This window comes from Sceloporus undulatus, chromosome 3 (assembly GCF_019175285.1).
Source record: "Sceloporus undulatus isolate JIND9_A2432 ecotype Alabama chromosome 3, SceUnd_v1.1, whole genome shotgun sequence".
In the NCBI taxonomy this organism is placed as follows: domain Eukaryota; kingdom Metazoa; phylum Chordata; class Lepidosauria; order Squamata; family Phrynosomatidae; genus Sceloporus; species Sceloporus undulatus.
Window position 1 is genome coordinate 275,012,014 of NC_056524.1, and position 20,551 is coordinate 275,032,564.

Consider the following 20,551-nt stretch of genomic DNA (forward strand, 5'->3'; position numbering starts at 1 on the left):
CCAGGTCATTGATAAAGATGTTGAATAGCCCTGGGCCCAGGACAGAGCCCCACTGGACACCCCACTGGTCACTTCTCTCCAGGATGAAAAGGAGCCATTGTTGAGCACCCTTTGTTGAGCGTGTCCAAAGGAGGAAGACAAAAACAGCCTGGCTGATCAAACAGGCCAAGAAATTAAATCTGCCTCACAATACAAATAAACCAGTGGCAGATGCAACACTTTAATAATGCAAGACTGACATGGCTGGGCCAATACAGAGTCACAATTCTGCCCGTGCAACACAAAGCCACTATTTTGCTTTGTGTGAACAACAGCATGTACATAAAATGCCATGGCCAACACTGTCCCTGTGCCGTGAGGGCCTCAAGGAGCCATTTTGTTTGGTGCAAGGGTGCTTCAGGTCTCCCTAGCTGTCAACACTGTGAGCCATCAGCTGAACAATCCATAAAGTGTTTTTATACTTAGAAGTTCAACCTCTTCAATTTTTGATTGAAATCTCCTGATAAGGACCGACAGGTTTAGTGCCTGTACAGGCAGGGAATTGGTTTGCTTTACTTTTACTTCTATTTCTAGCCTTTGTTTTTTACCCTCCCAATTTACCTCCGTCTCAAATGGGGGAGGAAAGGCACATGGACAGAAAAACAGCCAGAAGGCAGTTTTAAACACACCAGGAACAAATGCACAGTGAAGTAAACTGGTCCAGGAGGTGAGCTCATCAGCACATGTGCAAAGTGTCATTGGGCCATGAATGTTGAGATACTACATGATGATGGTTCTGGTCCAATCTGTGCAGACAGCTCCAGAGACTGGCACCAGGGACCCCTCTTTGCACACATGCTAACTGCAGATGCACTTTTTCCTCTCATGCCAGTGGGGTTGACCCTTGGGACAGAACAGTCTACAGAAAAGGTATAAGCTGGCAGGGCTTCTGCAGAGTCCATTACAGTGGACCCTCCACATTCACTGGGATTAAGGGCACAGAACCCCCATGAAAGTGGGAAAATTGCAAATATGAAGACTTTTTTTAAATCTGAGAGAACTGTTCTCTATGAATCTCTAGGTCCCCAAGAGCGATTCTATGGTCACTACCTGCTGGGAGTTGACAACAGAACTGAACTGGAGAAGCTACAAATGCCTACAAGTCTTCTCTCTAGGAATCTCTTGGTCCACTGGTGCCAACATTTTGCAGAGGCTGGCCATAAAGTTGCACTGGAAAATCTAGAGATTCCTAGCGAGATTACATTAATCAAATCCATGAATAATCAAATCAGCAAAAGTCAAAGCCTCAAAAAGTCCACTATAATCGCTTGGGGGCAGAGCAAGTAGCCACCATCAATATATAACTGCTGCTGCCATCTTCCCAGTTCAGTCTCTCAGGGCCAGCAGCCTCAATGACTTGGAGGACAGAATTGGGAGCATACTTATCAAATTTGCAGATGACACCAAATTAGGGGGAGTAGCTAATACCCCAGAGGACAGGATCAAGATTCAAAATGACCTGAACAGACTAGAAAACTGGGCCATAGCTAACAAAATGAAATTCAACACAGAGAAATGTAAGGTACTGCACTTAGGGTGGGGAAAAAAAAAGCACAGATATAGGATGGAGGACACCTGGCTGAATGAAACTACGTGTGAAAGGGATCTAGGAGTCCATAAGTTGAACATGAGTCAACAATGCGATGCGGCAGCTAACAAGGCCAATGTGATTTTAGGCTGCATCAGTAGAAGTATAGTGTCTAGATCAAGGGAAGTCATAGTGCCACTGTATTCTGCTCTGGTCAGGCCTCACCTGGAATATTGTGTCCAGTTCTGGGCCCCATAATTCAAAAAGGACATTGAGAAACTGGAGGCATGTGTCCAGAGGAGGGTGACTAAAATGGTGAAAGGTCTGGAAACCTTGCCCTATGAGGAACGACTCAGGGAGCTGGGGATGTTTAGCCTGGAGAAGAGAAGGTTAAGAGGTGATAGGATAGCCCTGTTTCAATATTTGAAAGAATGTCATATTGAGGAGAGAGCAAGCTTGTTTTCTGCTGCTCCAGAGAACAGAACCCGGAACAATGGATGCAAGCTCCAGGAAAAGAGATTCCACCTGAACATTAGGAGGAACTTCCTGAGAGTAAGGGCTGTTCGACAGTGGAACAAACTCCTTCCTCGGAGTGTAGTGGAGTCTCCTTCCCTGGAGGTGTTTAAGCAGAGGCTGGATGGCCATCTGCTGGGGATGCTTTGATTTGGATTGCCTTCATGGCTGAATGGGGTTGGACTGGATCAGGGCCCTTGTGGTCTCTTCCAACTCTACGATTCTATGATTCTATGTCATAAGGTTAGAGCAGGAGCTCAGTAACTTGCAAGGCCAATAAGCATTTTGTGTTGTTTAGCGGGTGGGGGGGGGGGTTTGAGGGGGGGAGATTGAGTTCTGTTCAGTGGCTACTTAAAGACTACTAAATACAGACGGTGAGGGCACTAATGCAGTCACCTGCCACAGCTGTGGCATGTTTGTCTGTGTGCTGGTGGATGTGGATAGCTACACTGCAGCAAATGCAAGTTGGTTTCCCAATGGAAAAGAAGGCCCAGCAACATAAGGCCCGTTTATCCAGTTGGCACCATTATCAGAGAGCAGTTTTCCTAGACAGAGTGATGGGGAACACACAGAGGATGATGCCTCCGGGGAGGAGGTCAGTTTCTATTGCAGGAGGTAAGACATCTGGAGGCAGATGATATTGAGGAGGGAGCAAGCTTGTTTTCTGCTGCTCCAGAGACCAGGACCCAGAACAATGAATTCAAACGACAGAAAAATACATTCCACTTTAATATTAGGAGGAACCTCCTGACTGTAAGAGCTGTTCAACCGTGGAAGATGCTCCCTTGGAGTTTGGTGGGGTCTCCTTCTTTGGAGGTCTTTAAACAGAGGCTGGACAGCCATCTGTTGGGGTTGCTTTGAGAGTTCCTGCATAGTGCTGTGATCACTAAAAGTGTGTTCCACAGATGCTTTTGAAACTGTGGCCATGGTATTGACACTTGAAACTGAAGCAGCTGATCCTCAGCCTTGACTGTCTTTTCCAGGAGGTAAAAGGAGCAGAAGGCTAAGAAGCTGCACAAGGCAGAACAGAAGCCGTCGCAGATGGAGGCTGAGATGGCTTAAGAGCCTGTTCATAGAACAGAACCTTTAGGTGGGATTCTTTTGTGCTTGTGGGGTAAATGCCTTGCAATGGGCACACAACACCACACTATGGGCTTCACCAAGACAGAGAAAACAGTGTGAGCAACCATTCCTGCTTGGTAGCTTTGCTCCACAATCCTCACACCTCTTTAAAGAATAAGAGTATGCCATCGCCGGGAAGAACAGACAGCGCACATTCATTACCAAGCCCAGTCAATTACCAAGAAGACACCAGCATCCAAAAGAAAAGCTTAGAGCCCGTACAGACAGGACAAAATAAAAATGCTTCGGGTGACTTTGGAGGTATGCTGTTTAAATGATGCATGCATCCTAAGAGGCCAGAAGCCATGCCGAAGCCTTACTCCAGTTCTAAGGTCTAGAGCACAGCTTTGGCTCTGCTTCTGGACTCTTAAGATGCGTGTGTCATATTATTATTATTATTATTATTATTATTATTATTATTATTGGTATTTATACCCCGCCCTTCAGCCCTAAAGGCTATCAGAGCGGCTTACAATTATTATTTTTCATTAGACAGTTCCCTGCCATCAGGCTTACAATCTAAAAGACACGACATAAAAGGAGAAGGGAATGGTGGTGGGAAAGGGGATGAGGTCCAGCATACCTCCAAAGTGACCTGAAGCAGCTTTATTTTGGTCTGTCTGTATGGGCCCTGAGTAGACCACAAGTTGAACATGAGTCAAAAGTGTGATGCAGCAGCTAAAAAAGCCAATGTGATTGTAGGCTGCATTGATGGAAGTACAATATCTAAATCAAGGAAAGTAATAGTACTGTTGTGTTCCACTTTGGTCAGGCTCTGTTGCATTCTTGGCACCACAATTCAAGAAGGATATTGGGAAGCTGGAGCATGTCCAGAGGAACATGACCAAAATGGGGAAGGGTCTGTAAGCCATGGGTTTTTGTGGGTTTTTTGGGGGGGCTATGTGGCCATGCTCTGGAAGATTTTCTTCCTGACGTTTCGCAAGCAGCATCTGTGGCTGGCATCTTCAGAGAATGCTTGCCTGGAAAAAGTGGGTCTATATATCCTGTGTGAGCCTGGGAATGCAGGAGAGATTTGCCTGTGTCTTGTTCAGTGCTGATGGCTGGCCTCAGGCTGGGAGGCTAATGCAAAAGAGGATGAGTGTCTGCTAAGTGGGGATCATGATCTGCCGGGGAAAGCTACCAAGTCTGTAAGCCACCAAGCCCTCTGAGGAGCAACTGAAAGAGCCTGGAAAAAAGAAGGTTAAGGGGTGATATGATGGCCTGTTTAAGTATTTGAAGCAAAGTCATGCTGAGGAAGGAGCAAGCTTGTTTTCTGCTGCTCCAGAGAATAGGACACAATGGAGCAATGGATGCAAGCTCCAGGAAAAGAGATTTCAGCTCAACCTTAGGAAGAACGTCCCGACAGGAAGAGCTGTTCAACAAAGGAACAGACTCCCTCAGGGAGTGGTGGACTCCTTTGTCTTTGAAGGCCCTTTTTAAACAGAGACTGGCTGGCCATCTGTCCCAGGAGGTGCTCTGATTGTGTGTTCCTGCATGACAGAATGGGGCTGGACTGGATGGCTATGGGAGGCTCCTCCAACTCTATGATTCTGACAGGAAAAGGGAGGGTGCAACACTGCAAAGTGGCCACCTGTGCCACTGGAGAAGGGAGGACGACACTGGGGGCAAAATGGGGGAGAGTGCTTTCCCAGGGAGCCCCAGGGCCACATGTGTCACCAGAGAAGAGCCCAGCACACACCTCCTACCTCCAAAAGCTGTTGTGTGCCAGTCTGTGGCTGGTGCGGTTTTGCTGCCCTTGAGGGAGCGATACAGCTATGCGAGAGGCTGGCCGACCATTTCCCCAGACTCACCCACTCCTGGACTCCTTGAAACCATTTCCTTGAGCCACATCAGAGGAAGCAGGGGGCTGAGACGGCTGCCGGACCAGCGCAGAACAAGTTGGAGGGTCCATCACCACCATCATGGGAGAGCAGGAGAATAGGGTTCAGCCTCTGTGACCCCAAGGCCTGGGCTGCCGCTGGATGAAGGAAGCATCCAGCCTGCCAGCCTCCCTTGAGCTACCAGGGCTTTTCACTCCCAACTCCAACAAAGCCCTCATACACGCACATGCATGCGCGCACACAAACACAGCCAGGTGCACCTCCCAGGGTCATGGGCTGCACCCTGCTGGGCATTCTCCATGCCAGTATTTCTGCCAGCTACTTTTTCAAGAGGACCTGGAATGTACGCAGCTCAAGTCCACATCCAACGCTACGCCCAGGCGACAGCGCAGGATGGCCGGACCTGTGCTGGACGCTGGCACAGCACCAGTGCTGGGCAGCCCCCACCCCGCCCCTTCCTCCAGACCACTTGGCATGCACCACCACCACCACCACCACCACCACCACCACCACGCGAAATCCTGAGTGTCTTTGGGTGGAAGGCAGGCCAGCCTGTTGGACTCACACACCAATGCACAACTAGCAGCAATGCCAACCCTTGTTCCCCTTTGGGGGCTAAGGTCCAAAAGAGGGCAACAAACCAAGGCCCTTCTGTTGGTCAGTGGCTCCTCATGCAGAGAGAACACCTCCTCCTTCTCCATCGTCATCGTCATCATCATCATCACCAGGACCATCCTCTCTGTCGCTTATCTGCTGGATTCTCTCTCTCTCTCTCTCCCTTTCAGGTGGGAAAGAGGGTGCTGGTCGCACAACCCCCCCCACCTTCACCTCTGCCCTTCTCCTCCGCTGGCTCTTCCCAGAACTGCTCCCTCTGCAAGAACCGCTTAAAAGCACGGAGGGATGGCAAGAGAGAGGCCCAGGCAGAGGCCGCAGGGGAGGGCCCTGAGAGACCTGCCTGGTGGGCTGCCTTCCTTCCCCCTGGCGCTCCCTGCCCTCAGCCTGACTGGTTCACTGCTTGGCAAGGAATAGGGTGGCGCTGGGGGGGGGGGGGAGCTGCTGCCAGCAGGAAAAGAAGTGGACCCTTTGCCCGCCCCCCTGACTGACTGCTGGCACAGCCCCTTCCCCAGGGGCAGCTTCCCAGGGAAAGCCCCCCTTCTGCCTTGGAGACAATGCCCAGAGCAGCCAGTTCAACCTGGGAAGGGTCTGGGGACCCAAGAGCCAGGTAGAGGGAGGCGGCAAGGGGAGCCTCCCTGGGCCACGGAGTGCCCCTTGGCTGGCAGCAGGCAGGGGTCCAAAGGGGGCGAGCAGAGAGTGCGCAGCCCTTGGTTGGGGGATGCCCTCGAGGCCCGGCTTCCCGAGAGAACAAGCAGCCTCCGCAAGCAGAGGCCGGCCGGGGCTGCTGCTCCCGGAGGGGCTCCTGGGGGGCCAGGGTGCTTACCCTGGAGCCGGAGGCCGAGGCGGCGGAGAGGCAGTGGGCGAAGAGGAAGGCGAAGGGCAGGCTGCGGGGGCTGCGGGCGAGGAAGGCGGCCAGTGGCTGCCGGGGCCAGGGCTGCTCCTCGGGCGGCTCCTCCGCCTCGGAGCCTCCGCGCCTGGTCCACAGCTGCTTGGCCTTGGAGGCAGCGGCCCCGGCCCCGGCCCCTCCTCGGCTCCCTCTCGGGAAGAGCAGCGCGTTGTGCCCGAAGATGTAGTTCATGGCGAGGGAGAAAGGAAGGGAGGGAGGTGGCAGGGCAGGGCCGCCGGGGGTCCCTGGGCTGCTGGGCAGAGCAAGGCCACGCCCACCACGACGACGCCTCCGACGCCTCCTGCTGCTGCTGCCGGACGCGCCTGCGTTGTGGCCGGGGACAGGGCCGGGGGAGAGGAGGAGGAAGGCTCCGGGCCCGCCCCCCGCAAAGCCCCCTCGGGGCAAAAGGAGGGGCACACCTCCCAAAGCCACAGAGCCCCCCCCCCGACCAAGAGGTGGGTTGAGGGGGGCACCCACGGAGGCTGAAGCCGGGGACCAAAGCCCCTCTCTTGCCCATTGGACAAGCTTGGACTGCAAGTCCCAGCAGTCTCCGTGGCTGAGAGAGGAGGAGAGGGTTGTGTCACCCCCCTCCTGCCCTAAAGCCCCCCCCCCCCGGCCACGCTCTCCAGGGGTCACCCAAGGGCAAACCCCATCTGCCCCCCTCACGGGCAAGGCATTCTGGGAGCTGCAGTCGCCCAACCCCTGGAGGCCCCAGGACTGCTTCCCTGCTTTCATTATTATTATTATTATTATTATTATATCCCTCTTTGAGGCTACCAAGGCTTTGGTGCATCTAACCGGAGACACTTTTCCAGATGTGGTTGGACTACAACTCCCAGCAACCCCAACCAGCCTGGGCAAAGGCAAGGCATGCTGGGAGGTGCAGTACAAGAACAATTCCCTCCTGATCCACACTTGAGCCCCCCCACCGACCCTTGGAAAAAGCAGGAAGCGCTCTCACCACCCCACCATCCCTCCTGCGGTGCCCCAATGGGAAGGGGCTGCCCGCCTTCTGCTCTATGGGGTCAAGAGGTGCCAAACACCTGGAGATGAAGCCAGGAAGGCCATACTCCCCCCCCCCCCCAATTGCTCATCCTCATGGCAAGGAGAGTATGGTGGCACCAGGTCCCCCTATGTGCCCCCCAGTTCAGTCCTGAGGTCCTGTTGTGGGGAGAGGAACCTTTCTGGGGGGGGTGTGCCTGAGAAAGGGCCCCCTTTTCCTTGCGGTCTATGTCCATCCCTGAGAGGCACAGCCTCGCATGCAACTCCTCAAGACCAGACACACAGGACTGGACTGCCCCTTGGGTCTCCCCTGCTAGGGACAGTGGGACGGCCATGGGGCTGGTCACTGAGCAAGGCCAGGGCCAAAGACAGGCGCCACCCTTGGCAGCGCCATCACAGCTGCACTCCCAAAGACCTGCTAGCCATGAGTAAGTTAAGTTCTGAGATGGTGCTGGGCTGCCAAGGAGAAGCAACACCCCTCCTGCGCAGCAATGCAACTGGAATAGCCAGCAACAGGTCCAAACCAAAGTCCTGCCTCCCACGGCACCTGACACCCCGGCTGAGCCATTCATGTGTGTCTGCTTCCCCTTCCTGGTCCCCTCAATGAGCCAAAGCTAATACCAGCACCATGGTGTGGGGGGGGGGGTGAAAAGGAGACGCTCCCTCCCCCCCCCAGCCCAGCCCACCTACCAAAAGGTGGAGGTTGAAGTGCCTGGAGCGCCGCACAGCCTGCAGGACCTGCCGGCTTGCCTTCTGGGCGTGCCACACAGAGAGGAACATGGCGCCCTGGCCCTCAAAAACATCCTGGGGCCAAAGCGCACAAGTCCCCCCTTCCCTTGCAAAGTACTCAGAATGGCCGCTGCAGCAGCATCCGTTGGATAAGTGAGAGACGGCAGACGGCTGCGCCCTCTGCCCCACTCATCTCCCCCAACACACACACATTAGTGCAACTGCCAGATTAATCCAACAACATCCTCCACTGCGGCTTCCCTGACTGATCCAGGGCTCCTCCTGCCCCCAGTGTAGTGTCTCCTGAGGGAAGAGCCATTTTGAGAAGCCCCCCCCCCCCCCGCACTTCCAATTAGGAAGGGCAACGGTCTTTGGCAGACCACAAAAGCCACAAAGCAGACTCTGCCTCTGGTCTAAGGGCCAGCAGCATCCCAACCAGCGAGACCCACAAAGGGCATTTCCTTGCCCAAGACAATGCTTCTCAGGGCACCAGAAGAGATCCCAAAACCCACCACCAGTTTTGGAAAAAAGGGACAGGGGAAGAGCAGGGAGGGGCTGCAAAGGTGCTGAAAACTGGGGAATGGGGGGAGACCATGCCTTGCCCACCTCTGATTTCCAAAGACCTCATATGAAAGATATAACATTTCTGGAAATTAGAAAGCCATAGGGAAAAGAAACCCCTTTCCAAACAATTTCCCAGAAAAACCGAAAAAGAGAGTATCGGTAACCTTTCCAGTCTGAAATTCATTTTATTACTTGAAGAACATAAAAGGCATTACATGTAACTTGGTTTAGCATAAAAGTATCCTATTGCATATCCTAAAGTACGGCGTAAATTCAATTTACGGTACCTGTTTAAATGTTATTACAAATAGAGATAAATGGACCTGAATTCTAAGGAACGGGGTGGTCCCCACCAAGCAGACCCGGGCCCCCAGATCTGCCCTGAGAGATCCACCTTCTTCCCTGGTCTCTGGCCCCTCTCCTGCCCCCCACATTCCATGAGCCCCAACCTGCAATCTGGATGGGCTGGGATTTTGGGGAGGGGGAAGCCATCTGATAGGTGATTTTGCTCCCTTCCATTCTCTGAGGTGGCTGCCAGCGACTTCTTCCTTCAAAGCCTGAGCAAAGGGTGAGGGGCAGCCATGCTCCCTCTGTTGGCCCAGACAGCAATGCCCCCCCCAGAAGTGCCCCCCGGACCCCTCTATGCAGCTAAATGGCATGGAGGTTGGATTTGCAACAGGCCTGGACTGGGGTCAGGTCTCAGGTCACTTGGCCTGGCTGCCTGCCACCTCCTTTTCAATTCCCTGGGGAAACAGAAGTGTGTGTGTGTGTGTGTGTGTGAGCGAGAAACAAATTTCCCAGGACTTTTACAGCACAAGCAGGAAGCAAGCCAGGATAGTTGGCGGGGGGGGGGGATGTCCTTTGGCAATACTACCCCCCCCCCCGTGACAGCTGCCCAATGGGAAGGGCAGTCTTTTTCTAAAAAGAAAATAAACATGAATGTACTAATATTCCCAGCCATGGCCCTGACTTTCCAGGGGGCTGGGACTGGGTGCTCCTGGGAGGCCAGAGTTTGAGACTGCTTTAACTGCCCTAGCTCAGTGCGTGAGACGTTTAGCCTTCTCAGTCAGAGGGCACTGGTGCCACAATAAACTACATTTCCCAGGATTCCCTAGCACTGAGCCAGGGCAGTAAAAGTGGTCCCAAACTGGATTATTTCTGCAGTGTGTTTGGGCACCAACTGATTGAACTTTGCAAGGCCAACAGCTTGTTTATTGCAAACACATTCTTCAAGGACCTTCACAAGTTCAACTTAGACAATGAAAAAATAGAAATAGTAAAAGACTTCCCATATCTGGGATCAAGTATTGATAGAAATGGAGACTGCAGCCAGGAAATCAGAAGAAGATGAAGAATGGGAAGAGCGGCTATGAAAGAACTAGAAAGATCCTAAAATGCAAAGACATACAACTGAGCACCCAGTTAGAATAGTACAAGCCATTGCATTCCCTATTGCCATGGACGGATGTGAGAGCTGGACAGTAAAGAAAGAAGATAGGAAGAAACTCCATTCATTCCTTCCTTGCAGGTCTTTAAACAGAGGCTGGATGGCCATCTGTCAATGGGGATGCTTTGATTGAGAGTTCCTGCATGGTATAAGGGGGTTGGACTGGATCAGGGCCCTTGGGGTCTCTTCCAACTCTACGATTCTATGAGATGATGTGGGGCTGGAGAAGAGTGCTGGGGAATCCCATGGACAGCAGCCAAAAGGACAAACAAATGGTTCCTAGAGCAGATCAAGCTGGAAACCTGCCTAGAAGAAGCCAAGATGACCAAACTGAGGCCTTCTTCCTTTGGGCAAATCATGAGAAGGAAGGACTCATTGGAAAAGACCATAATGTTGGGAAAGGTGGTGAGAAGAAGGGAGAGAAGAAGGCCACAGGCCAGATGGATGAACTCTATGAAGGAAGTCATGGGTTTTATGGGGTTGCAGGAATTAAGCAGCGCAGGGGAGGACAAAGGAGGGTCTTGGAGATGTATCATCCAGAGGGTCACCATGAGTCGAGAACAACTCAAGGACAGTTAACAACAACAAAGAAGCAAGTGTATACATGCACATCCCCTGATGACCAATACAGAAATCAAATAGAAGACATAATCTGGAGCAGAAGATGGAGAAGCTCCATTCTTTGGGGGGGAAAACAAGACCAGAAAGAGACTGGGACGGGACATGAACTGCTAATATCAAAAATTAGAGGAAAATTAACAAAAGAACACTCAATGAAACATCGGCTGAAACATAACCTGAAGAACGTCCCTGTAGAATTTTAAAAGGCCATGAAAAACAAACTTGCGCGATTAAACCTATACAACAAGGAACCAGAAGAACTCTGGGCTGAAGCCAGGAATGCTGTCGGGGAGGAATACAAAAAGACACTATCTATGGCCAAAAAGAGAAAGAAGCCTCAATGGAGGACAGATGACAAGTAAAAGGTGACAGAAACAAGAGTCAGAACCTAGAATGCAGCTGCTCAGAGGCTTCTGTGCAAAGGCAAGGAGAACTACAGTGGCCCTTGGTATCTGCTGGGATTCGGTAACAGGACCCCCCATGGATACCCAAACCCATGGATGCTCAAGTCCCATTAAATAGTGGCATAGCGAAGTGGTGTCCCTTCTATAAAATGGCAAAATCATGCTTTGCTTTTGAAATTTACATATTTTTGGTATATTTTCAAGCCATGGACTGTACTATGATAATCAATACAGACAAATAGAAGGCAACAACAACAACAACAAATAACAGACCTCTTCCACAAGCTCCAAGAAATCAAAGGGAAATTTAAATCAAGAGTGAGGATGCTCTACAACCAAAAATACATCTCCAACTAGAAATAAAAAGACCGTGGAAACATAATACATGTAAGTTTGCAAGACCTGAGCAGAGCAGTTGAGGAGAGGGCGACTCGGACGTCTCTCTTCATGGGGTCATTATAAGTCAAAGCCAACTTGCTCACAGATTTATGATTAATTTTAAACTAATTTTTACTATTCCCAATGAGTAAAAATGTGAAGGTCTGGAAAATAATACAGAGAAATTCAGGAAAAGTCCCCCTCTCCTTTATTTTCTGAAGCTTTTTCTGCAAAAATTGAAAATTGGAAGAAGAAAAAACCCACATTGGATTATGGAGTATTTTCTTTCACAACAATAAATAAAATCTTTGGATGATGATGATGATGATGATGATGATAGAATCATAGAGTTGGAAGAGACCACAAGGGCCCTGATCCAGTCCAACCCCCTTCTTCTGCCATGCAGGAAATCCAAATCAAAGCATCCCCATTGACAGATGGCCATCCAGCCTCTGTTTAAAGACCTCCAAAGAGAGAGACTCCACTCCACTCCGAGGAAGGAGTTTGTTCCTCTGTCAAACAGCCCTTACTCTCAGGAAGTTCCTCCTAATGTTGAGCTAGAATCTCTTTTCCTGTAGTTTGCATCCATTGCTCCTTTATCTTCTATTCTCTGGAGCAGCAGAAAACAAGCTTGCTCCATCCTCAATATGACATCACTTCAAATATTTAAACCGGGCTATCATATGATGATGATGATGATGATGATGATGATGATGATGATGATAGAAGAGAATATCTGTTTAATTCCTGCAATTCACTGACAAGTCTAATCCTGGGTTCATTTTCTCAGTTCTTTTTATGGGAATGAGGTCTGTCCATCTGCTTGACATTACAGAAAATGAGAGGACTAAAAATACTACTACCGCTGACTGTTTCCTCTACTTCTTTTATTCTTTACCTACTGTCAACAAGGTGGCCAAACCCGGGGGGGGGGGTTACCATTTAGCATCACTTAGCTCCAATTTCAAAATGGAAATTCAATGTGTAATTATCATCTGAATAACCTGTAATTCTAATATAGAGGCAGTGCTGAAGTCAGCATAACGTCTCGTCTCTTCTGCCAGTCGAAGGGCACAGTCCAGGAAGGGAGAGGAAGATAGCAGATCTGAACAACTAGCTTCGCAGATGGTGCCGCCAAGAACAATTTGGATTCTTTGATCATGGGCTGCGGTTCCATGAGGAGGGACTTCTTGCAACGGACGAGTAGCATCTCACGCCAGTTGGAAGAAATGTTTTTGCCAACAGTCTCAAGAACTTGATCAGGAGAGCTTTAAACTGAGTTCCGAGGGGAAGGGAGACAATATTAAGGAAGGCAAAAGGGATGGCGAAAATAGTCAAACTGACATAGAGGAAACAAGAAAAAAAGTGCAAGGACCCAACAGTGGGAGGCAAAAAAACTTGCACAAGCAACAAGTAAATGGGACCCGTGGTCTGCGATGCCTCTACACTAATGCACAGAGCATGGGAAATAAGCAAGATGAACTCGAACTCCTAGCACAACAAAGCAAATACTCCAGAGGACAGGATCAACATTCAAAATGAGCTGAACAGACTAGAAAGCTGGGCCAAAGCTAAGAAAATGAAATTCAACACGGAGAAACGTAAAGTACTGCACTTAGGGCAGAAAAACAAAATGCACAGATATAGGATTATGGGAGACACCTGGCTGAATGAAACTACATGTGAAAGGGATCTGGAAGTCCAAGTAGACCACAAGTTGAACATGAGTCAACAGTGTGATGCGGCAGCTAAAAAGGCCAATGCAATTTTAGGCTGCATCAATAAAAGTATAGTGTCTAGATCAAGGGAAGTCATAGTGCCACTATATTCTGCTCTGGTCAGGCCCCACCTGGAATACTGTGTCCAGTTCTGGGCACCACAATTCAAAAAGGACATTGAGAAACTGGAGCCATGTGTCCAAAGGAGGGTCACCAAAATGGTGAAAGGTCTGGAAACCTTGCCCTATGAGGAACAACTCAGGGAGCTGGGGATGTTTAGCCTGGAGAAAAGAAGGTTAAGAGGCGATATGATCGCCCTGTTTAAATATTTGAAAGGATGTCATATTGAGGAGGGAGCAAGCTTGTTTTCTGCTGCTCCAGAGAACAGGACCCAATGGAGCAATGGATGCAAGCTCCAGGAAAAGAGATTCCAGCTCAACATGAGGAGGAACTTCCTGAGAGTAAGGGCTGTTCGACAGTGGAACAAACTCCTTCCTCGGAATGTAGTGGAGTCTCCTTCCTTGGAGGTCTTTAAGCAGAGGCTGGATGGCCATCTGTCGGGGATGCTTTGATTTGGGGGGGTTGGACTGGATCAGGGCCCGTGCGGTCTCTTCCAACTCTATGATTCTAGGATTCTAGGATTCTATAACCATTCAAAAAGTGGCTGGTGAGGCTTCCTGTGCCAGCTCCTCCTGGGCATCTGAGGGGGGAAACTCAGCCTCCCCTTTTCAGAAGTACCACACTTGCAAACTAACAAAACTATACAAAAAACGTGAGGGACCGCCGCCACCACCGCCACACAGTATGTGCCACAGAGCTCCCCAGCAAAAGCAGAGAGTCTGCAGAGAATGCTCTGCTGCTGCACCCAGAAAGGGAGAGCACCAAGGCAGGGAGGCTGTGAGGACCAAGAATGTGCATGCACACACACACACACACCCCACAAGGACTGCCAAAGGGCTGCCATGTGCACTCTGCCTGCCTGTACCAGGTCTCCCTTCTACCCCCTGAAAACAGAAGAAAAAAGGCCTAGCAGATTCCTGGTGGAGTAGCGGCTGGATTCTGTCCTCCAGCCAAGGAGGCTCCCTTACCCCATGCCCATTGCTCTGGGCCCCTTAGCTCTCCCAACACACCCTCATCCAGAACAAACAAAGCAGAGAGGCCTTCTCACTGTGGAACAGCGCTCTGCATCTTTCAGAACGAGCTGCACTTCTGCTGCTATTGCATGAAATAGAGCACAGGCCCAGCTGGCGCAACCACACAACATAGATGTGTTCAGAAAGAAATCACATCCATGACTTCAGGCCCCCTGACAGCCACAGCAGCTTGTCTGGATGGCCCATTCCAAAAAGTCAGAGACCCTGACAGGGCATCGAGGTCGCTCATTGTTCCGTCCACCCCTGATCTCCTCTAAGCAAACCGTTATTCACTTTCTGAAACATTTCTCTGTTCTTGTTACACAGAAATGGAGGACAGAAATGACCAATCAGCAAGGAAGATCAGACCAGCGGACAATGGCCACAATCCACAGTTCAGAAAGAGAAAGACACCCACCTTCTTTCAGGCAATCACACACACGCAATCCACCTTTGTATGTGCTGCAAGGGCTAGCCACACCTACCTTGACCGGTGAAATATGCGCATGGGACACGAAGCCATGGATGTTTTCCACCTGGGAGAGGCTCTTCTCTGACACTTGGACCAACTCCGGAGCTGCTACCTCACTGGGCGCCTGTGGCGAGCTGCTGGGCGCCAGGGAAGGCGAGTCATCGTCGTCTTGGGAGCGGTATTTCTGGAAGAGAGGGAGAGGCGACTCTTTCAGAGCCCCAGACAACTCCGAGGATCCCTTTGCTCCCCCACCCAAGAGGGGCTGCTGGATGCATGCTGCCCAGGCCACCACGGCCACCTGGGGTCCTGCCACCCCACCACTACCTTTTTTTAAAAAACGGATTCATATATCAATAAAGATATTTAGATCCTGGCCTTTCTGTGACTACAAATAAGAACATTGTATTTAGAGCAATAAAGATAATTTAAGCAGACTAAAAGCACATTACACAATATTTTTAGATATTGATAAACTGCCCTTCTATACCCAGGCATACAAGATAACTCCATTTAAATTTAAACGTGAACTCAGCCTCCAAGTGGCAAAAAATCAAAATTGCTGCAAGAACAATTGCAGACACCTGGGGCAGTGCTGGCAGGCCATGTACGCAATCCAAACCAGACCCCCGGCCCAACCACCTGCTCCCCAGGGAGCCTCCAGTCCCAGTGTTTCTGGTCAAGAACCCCAGATGGAACTGCCAGGGGGGCTCTGGCAGGGTCTCCCTGTGAAGGGAGGCTCAAGGTGAAGGTAGAGTGTGTGTTCCACTATCAAACAGCCTCCCAATCTTTAGGTGGACTCTCTTTCCTTGTAGCTTGCATCCATTATTCCATGTTCTAGTCTCTGGAGCAGCAGAAAACAAGCTTGCTCCCTCCTCAATCTGACATCCCTTCAAATATTTAAATAGAGCCATCATATCACCTCTTAACCTTCTCTTCTCCAGACTAAGCATACCTAGTTCCCTAAGTCTTTCCTCGTAGGACTTTATGGTTTTTAGGCCCTTCATCATTTTGGTGGTCCTCCTTTGGACACTCCAGTTTCTCCACATCCTTTTTAAATTGTGGTGCCCAGAACTGGACAGAGTATTCCAGATGGGCCAGACCAGAGCAGAATAGAAGGGCACTATTACTTCCCCTGATTTAGACACTATACCTCTATTGGAGCCCAGGCGGAGCACTGGTTCAATGCCTGTAATGCAGCCACTCACTCAAAACCTTAAGGTTGCGAATTCAATACTAGCCAGGGCTCAAGCTCGACTTAGGCTTGCATCCTTCCAAGGAGGTCGCTAAAATGAGTACCCAGCTTGTTGGGGGCAATTAGCTTACAGTTGTAAACTGCTTAAGACACTGTTAGTTCAATATGAAGCGATATATAAATGAAGCTGTTTGTTTTATTGATGCAGCCTAAAATTGCATTGGCCTTTTTAGCTGCCACATCAGTGTCGACTCATGTTTAAAAACAACCTTCAAAGGAGGAAACTACATCACCCTCTGAGGAAGCAGGCTCTTCCCCTGTCAAACAGTTCAGACTGTCAAAACGTTTTTCTTAATGTTTAGGTGGAATCTCTTTTCCTATAGCTTGCATCCATGGCTCTGTGCCCTATTTTCTGGAGCAGCAGAAAACAAGCTTACTCCATCTTTAATATGACACCCCTCCAAATACTTACAATAACAGGGCTGTCATATCACCCCTTAGCCTTCTCTTCCCCAGGCTAAACATACCCAGCTCCCTAGGTCTCTTCTCATAGGACATGGTGGTTTCCAGACCCTTCACCATTTTGGTCACCCTCCTCTGGACACGCTCCAGCTTGCCAATATCTCTCCTGAACTGAGGTAAGCAGAATGGGGCAAAGGATTCCAGGTGAGGTCTGACCAAAGCTCTATCAGATGCTGGCTCCCAGTGGGCAACTGAAATAGACAAACACACACACAGGGCTTCCTCTTCCCACCCACCCCGTCCCATATTTCACAAGCAAGTGGATCGGGACCTCTTCATGTGGCCTCTCCTCATGGGAAAACAGGGGGCATCCCTGATCCTCCTGGTGCTCTACCATCAGACACACAACAGACACAGGGAGGGGAGGCTGCGCAGTGGCTCCCTCTGTCCTTTGTTCCAAGCAGGGAATGCGAGTCCAAGCACTTTTTCCCCCGGGGGGCTCAGTGCGCTCTCTCTCGCTCTCACACGCTCTCTCTTCTGCCTCTTCTGTGCCATCGGGGCTTATTTTAATTTAGCAGCAGGAGGGGTGGATGGCAGTTTGCAGCTTCCTTTACCCCAGCAGTCAAAGCAGGTCACAGCTCTGATGGACACAGGGTAAGCCTAAAAGCGGCCCAGTGGATGGGGAGGGGGTCCCTGGGAAGAAGGGGGGGTCTTAGTCTGCTTTCAAAGCAGCAGCCTTCCCAGGAGGAACAGACTGACAGGCTTGACAGGCAGTGAGGATTGTGACTGACACACACACACACACAAACAATTACTGCTCACACTCAGAACAGGAGAAGAGCCCCCCACCCTAAAACTTCAGGTTTCAGCTGAAGTTTGAATTTTAATACACCTTCCATTGATTTCCCTTCCCCTCCTCTTGCACAAGTCCACCACATGTGATAAAAAGCCCCTTCCTTTCCTTTTTCTGGCACTTCCAACACACAGTGGACGCACCTTCACACATTCCTGAAATAATTATAACCACAAACTGGCAAGCTGGAAGGCATTTGTCATATTGGTCTTTATTCTTATGTTTGAAGTGTCTGTAGTCTTGTAACCTTGCATATGGGGCGTGTGTGTGTGTGTGTGTGTGTGTGTGTGTGTGTGTGTGTGCGCGTGAATACAAACAGAAGAGTCCACCAGCTGGAGCTGGAGTCCAAGCGAAGGAGCCACTGAGGCAGACCCAGCATTGCCAGACCCCTCCCCAAAAGCCCAGTGCTTGATTAGAACAGTGAGGCTCCAAAGAAGAGCCACACAAAAGGAGGGAGATGTTTATGGAGTTCACAGAGACGGGGCACCAAGACCCCTCCACACACACACACACTTTGGGATGTGTTGTTTCTTGGAGCCGGGTGGAAATCAGGCCCTTGAAGGGAAACAAGAGGCTGGTCTAGGCCACCTCACCCCTCCAGCAGCCCCTTATGCTCTTGTGCAGGTGGTCCAAGAGTGCCCTAAAAAAACTAGAGCAAAGGCAAAAATTCATTGTTGTGGGGCAGCCAGGCTGGGACCAGGAAGAACCTGGCTGAAGCCTCCCTCAACGCACAAGACCCATGATCTCTCCTTCAGAGTGGCCTGCCTTCCACCACCACCATGTTCAAGGTGACCCTAGGAAAACCCTCCGGCCCCAAACACAAACAACTTTTAAGGTGGAAGCCTTAAATTAACAGTGGGACCCCAAAAGGAAATGCAGCAGAGGCGCAACCCCTCCCCTGTGCCCTTTGGCAAAGCGGGAAAGTACTGTGGAACCTCAACCTGGGTCCAAAAAAGACCTTCACCAGTTAATGGCAAAGGGGTGGAGAATCATAAACCCAAATTGCCTTGTGCTTCCAGCTCACTTCCATGACTTGTAGAATGGTGAATGTAACTGCCAGACAGTCAAGCGCCAGGTACCTCTGCAGCCCCTGGACTGAGAGACCATCCAGATCGGAAGACCTCCATGCACCACAGCCGTCTGTGCTCCAAAGGGTACAAGATAGCACTTTCTCTCTCTTTTTAATGGTGGAGAAAGCTGTCAGGCATGCCCAAACAATCTCTGCCCATTAAACAGGCATCCCATGTCTTTCACACTGCTCCGCCGCAGTCAATGCCCTCAACGAAGGAGGCCTCCTCTCCCACAGAACAATCCTCCGGCACACGGGCGGAACACTGTGGCCGCAAAGTCGTCCACTACCTGGGCCCCTCCTCATATCACTCCTGGAGCTCAAGAGCAGAAGACAGGAGGAAGCACTTCAAACCAGGACCACCTAATTCCTGGCAGCATCAGTAGTTACCCTCTCGTGTTTGGCCCCTCCGCTGCCCACCCACCTACACTTCTGCTTCTTCTGCAGAGCAGTGCCAGCTGTCCAAGTGGGACGCGTGTGTGTGCCAGCCAACAACTGCTCTTTCAGCAGCCGCTGACCAAGCAGCAATGTCTCACTGCCTGCCTGCCTCCAGCACGTCATCAAAAGCATATGACTTAATCCAATGCCACCGCCTAATTCTATTATCATTACAACATCCAGCCTCCCTACAGAAAGGTGGTTAATTTACTCAGAAGCGCCCCTGGCTTGCCTGGAAGACCAACCTTGCATCCAAACATTAAGGAGACGGTGCTGTTGCTGCAGGCGACTTTGCAGTGGCACAGCATTGGAGAAAAGCAATCCACCTTTTTTATGCTGGGAGACATCTCGCCAGAGCCAGGACACCCCCAAGCACCAGCCGCAGGGCTTCCAGAGAGGTTTGTGGGGAGACGATGCTGGTCCGCCGTGGCTATCAGGAGCCAAGTGCAGAGAAAGGGAGGAGGAGGAGGAGGAGAGGGCAGAACTTCCTCCCCTCGTGTCAGATATCCGCATGGCCTGTCAGGGCAAGCAAGCAAAGCGCTCCATCCATTTCAGTTTCAGCCTCGGGACAGAGGAAAGAACTCTGCTTTCTGGAATCCTCCTGGCCAAATGTCTTTGGAGAGGGGGGCATGTGGACAGCCCAGAGGAGGCAGTAGCTGCAGCAGGAGCTCCACCTGCAGTGGCAGAAGCTGAGTCGCTTTCTCCGTGAGGACAAAAACCACAGCTGTCGTGGCTCATCTGGCTGGAGCCACTCTGTGTTCTTCTTCCATCGGGGCAAATGCTCCGAGGGAGGCGCCAAGCACTGCAGCAGTCACCCGGGACACTCTGTGGCAGGCAGGCAGGCGCACATGCACACACACACACTCAGGAGAAAGGGAAACCATGTGTGGGTTTTAATCACCCCCCACCTGCCACTGACTTTTTCCAGGTTGGGCCAAGCAGCATCTCCAAAACAGTACTCAAGGAGCCAGCACAGTGGCCACAAGACTTATTGGCCCTGTCCTCTGCCTGCTATGGGCACTTGCCTCTGATCTGGCCAAGTGACCCAGGCTTAGAATGTGGGCATGCGGGTCTCTCTGCCAAGTGGGCCTGCAGTGGAGCAAATGAAGTGCCAGTGGAGACTTTATTTCCATGCGATGAGAAGGGAACCGTATAAAAGCCTCTTCCCACCAAAGGGCTGCGGCCCGTCTTCGGTAGCCAAAGCCAAGCGCTTGGGTCTCCTTGTCTATAGTAATGGCACTGCCTTTTGTGATATTTTCAGTTCATCCATGCACAGAAGGACAGCCTGACTTTGCACATGAGAGGGAGGAGCAGTGTGGAAGGGATGAATCACAGGGAAATTCCCCCCAGAGGAAGAGGGGCGTGTATGCCCTTCCTTTTCTCGTTCCCTCACCAGGCTACATGGGAAAGCCACAGCAGCTGCGAGGAGCCAGAGCCACCCACACAACGGACACACAAGAGACCTCTCCCCCAGCCCTAGTGGCCTGCAGTCCTCTTCAAGAGTGGGGGTCCTAAAGCCTCAGGG

The 20,551-nt window shown here is 50.9% G+C and overlaps 1 protein-coding gene across 7 annotated transcripts in view; it reads right to left on the reverse strand.

The window, feature by feature from the left end:
• Positions 1 to 20,551, reverse strand: part of DLG1 (discs large MAGUK scaffold protein 1) — a 111,988-nt gene that overhangs the window by 80,284 nt on the left and 11,153 nt on the right. For 4 of the 7 annotated variants that reach the window (XM_042459648.1, XM_042459647.1, XM_042459645.1 and 1 more), the window contains exon 4: positions 15,026 to 15,196. In XM_042459648.1, the coding sequence (XP_042315582.1) occupies positions 15,026 to 15,196 (171 nt within the window). Of the gene's footprint in view, positions 1 to 6,481; positions 6,752 to 15,025; positions 15,197 to 19,271; positions 19,389 to 20,551 lie in introns of those variants that run through there. The other 3 variants (XM_042459652.1, XM_042459650.1, XM_042459649.1) reach the window with 2 other exon arrangements.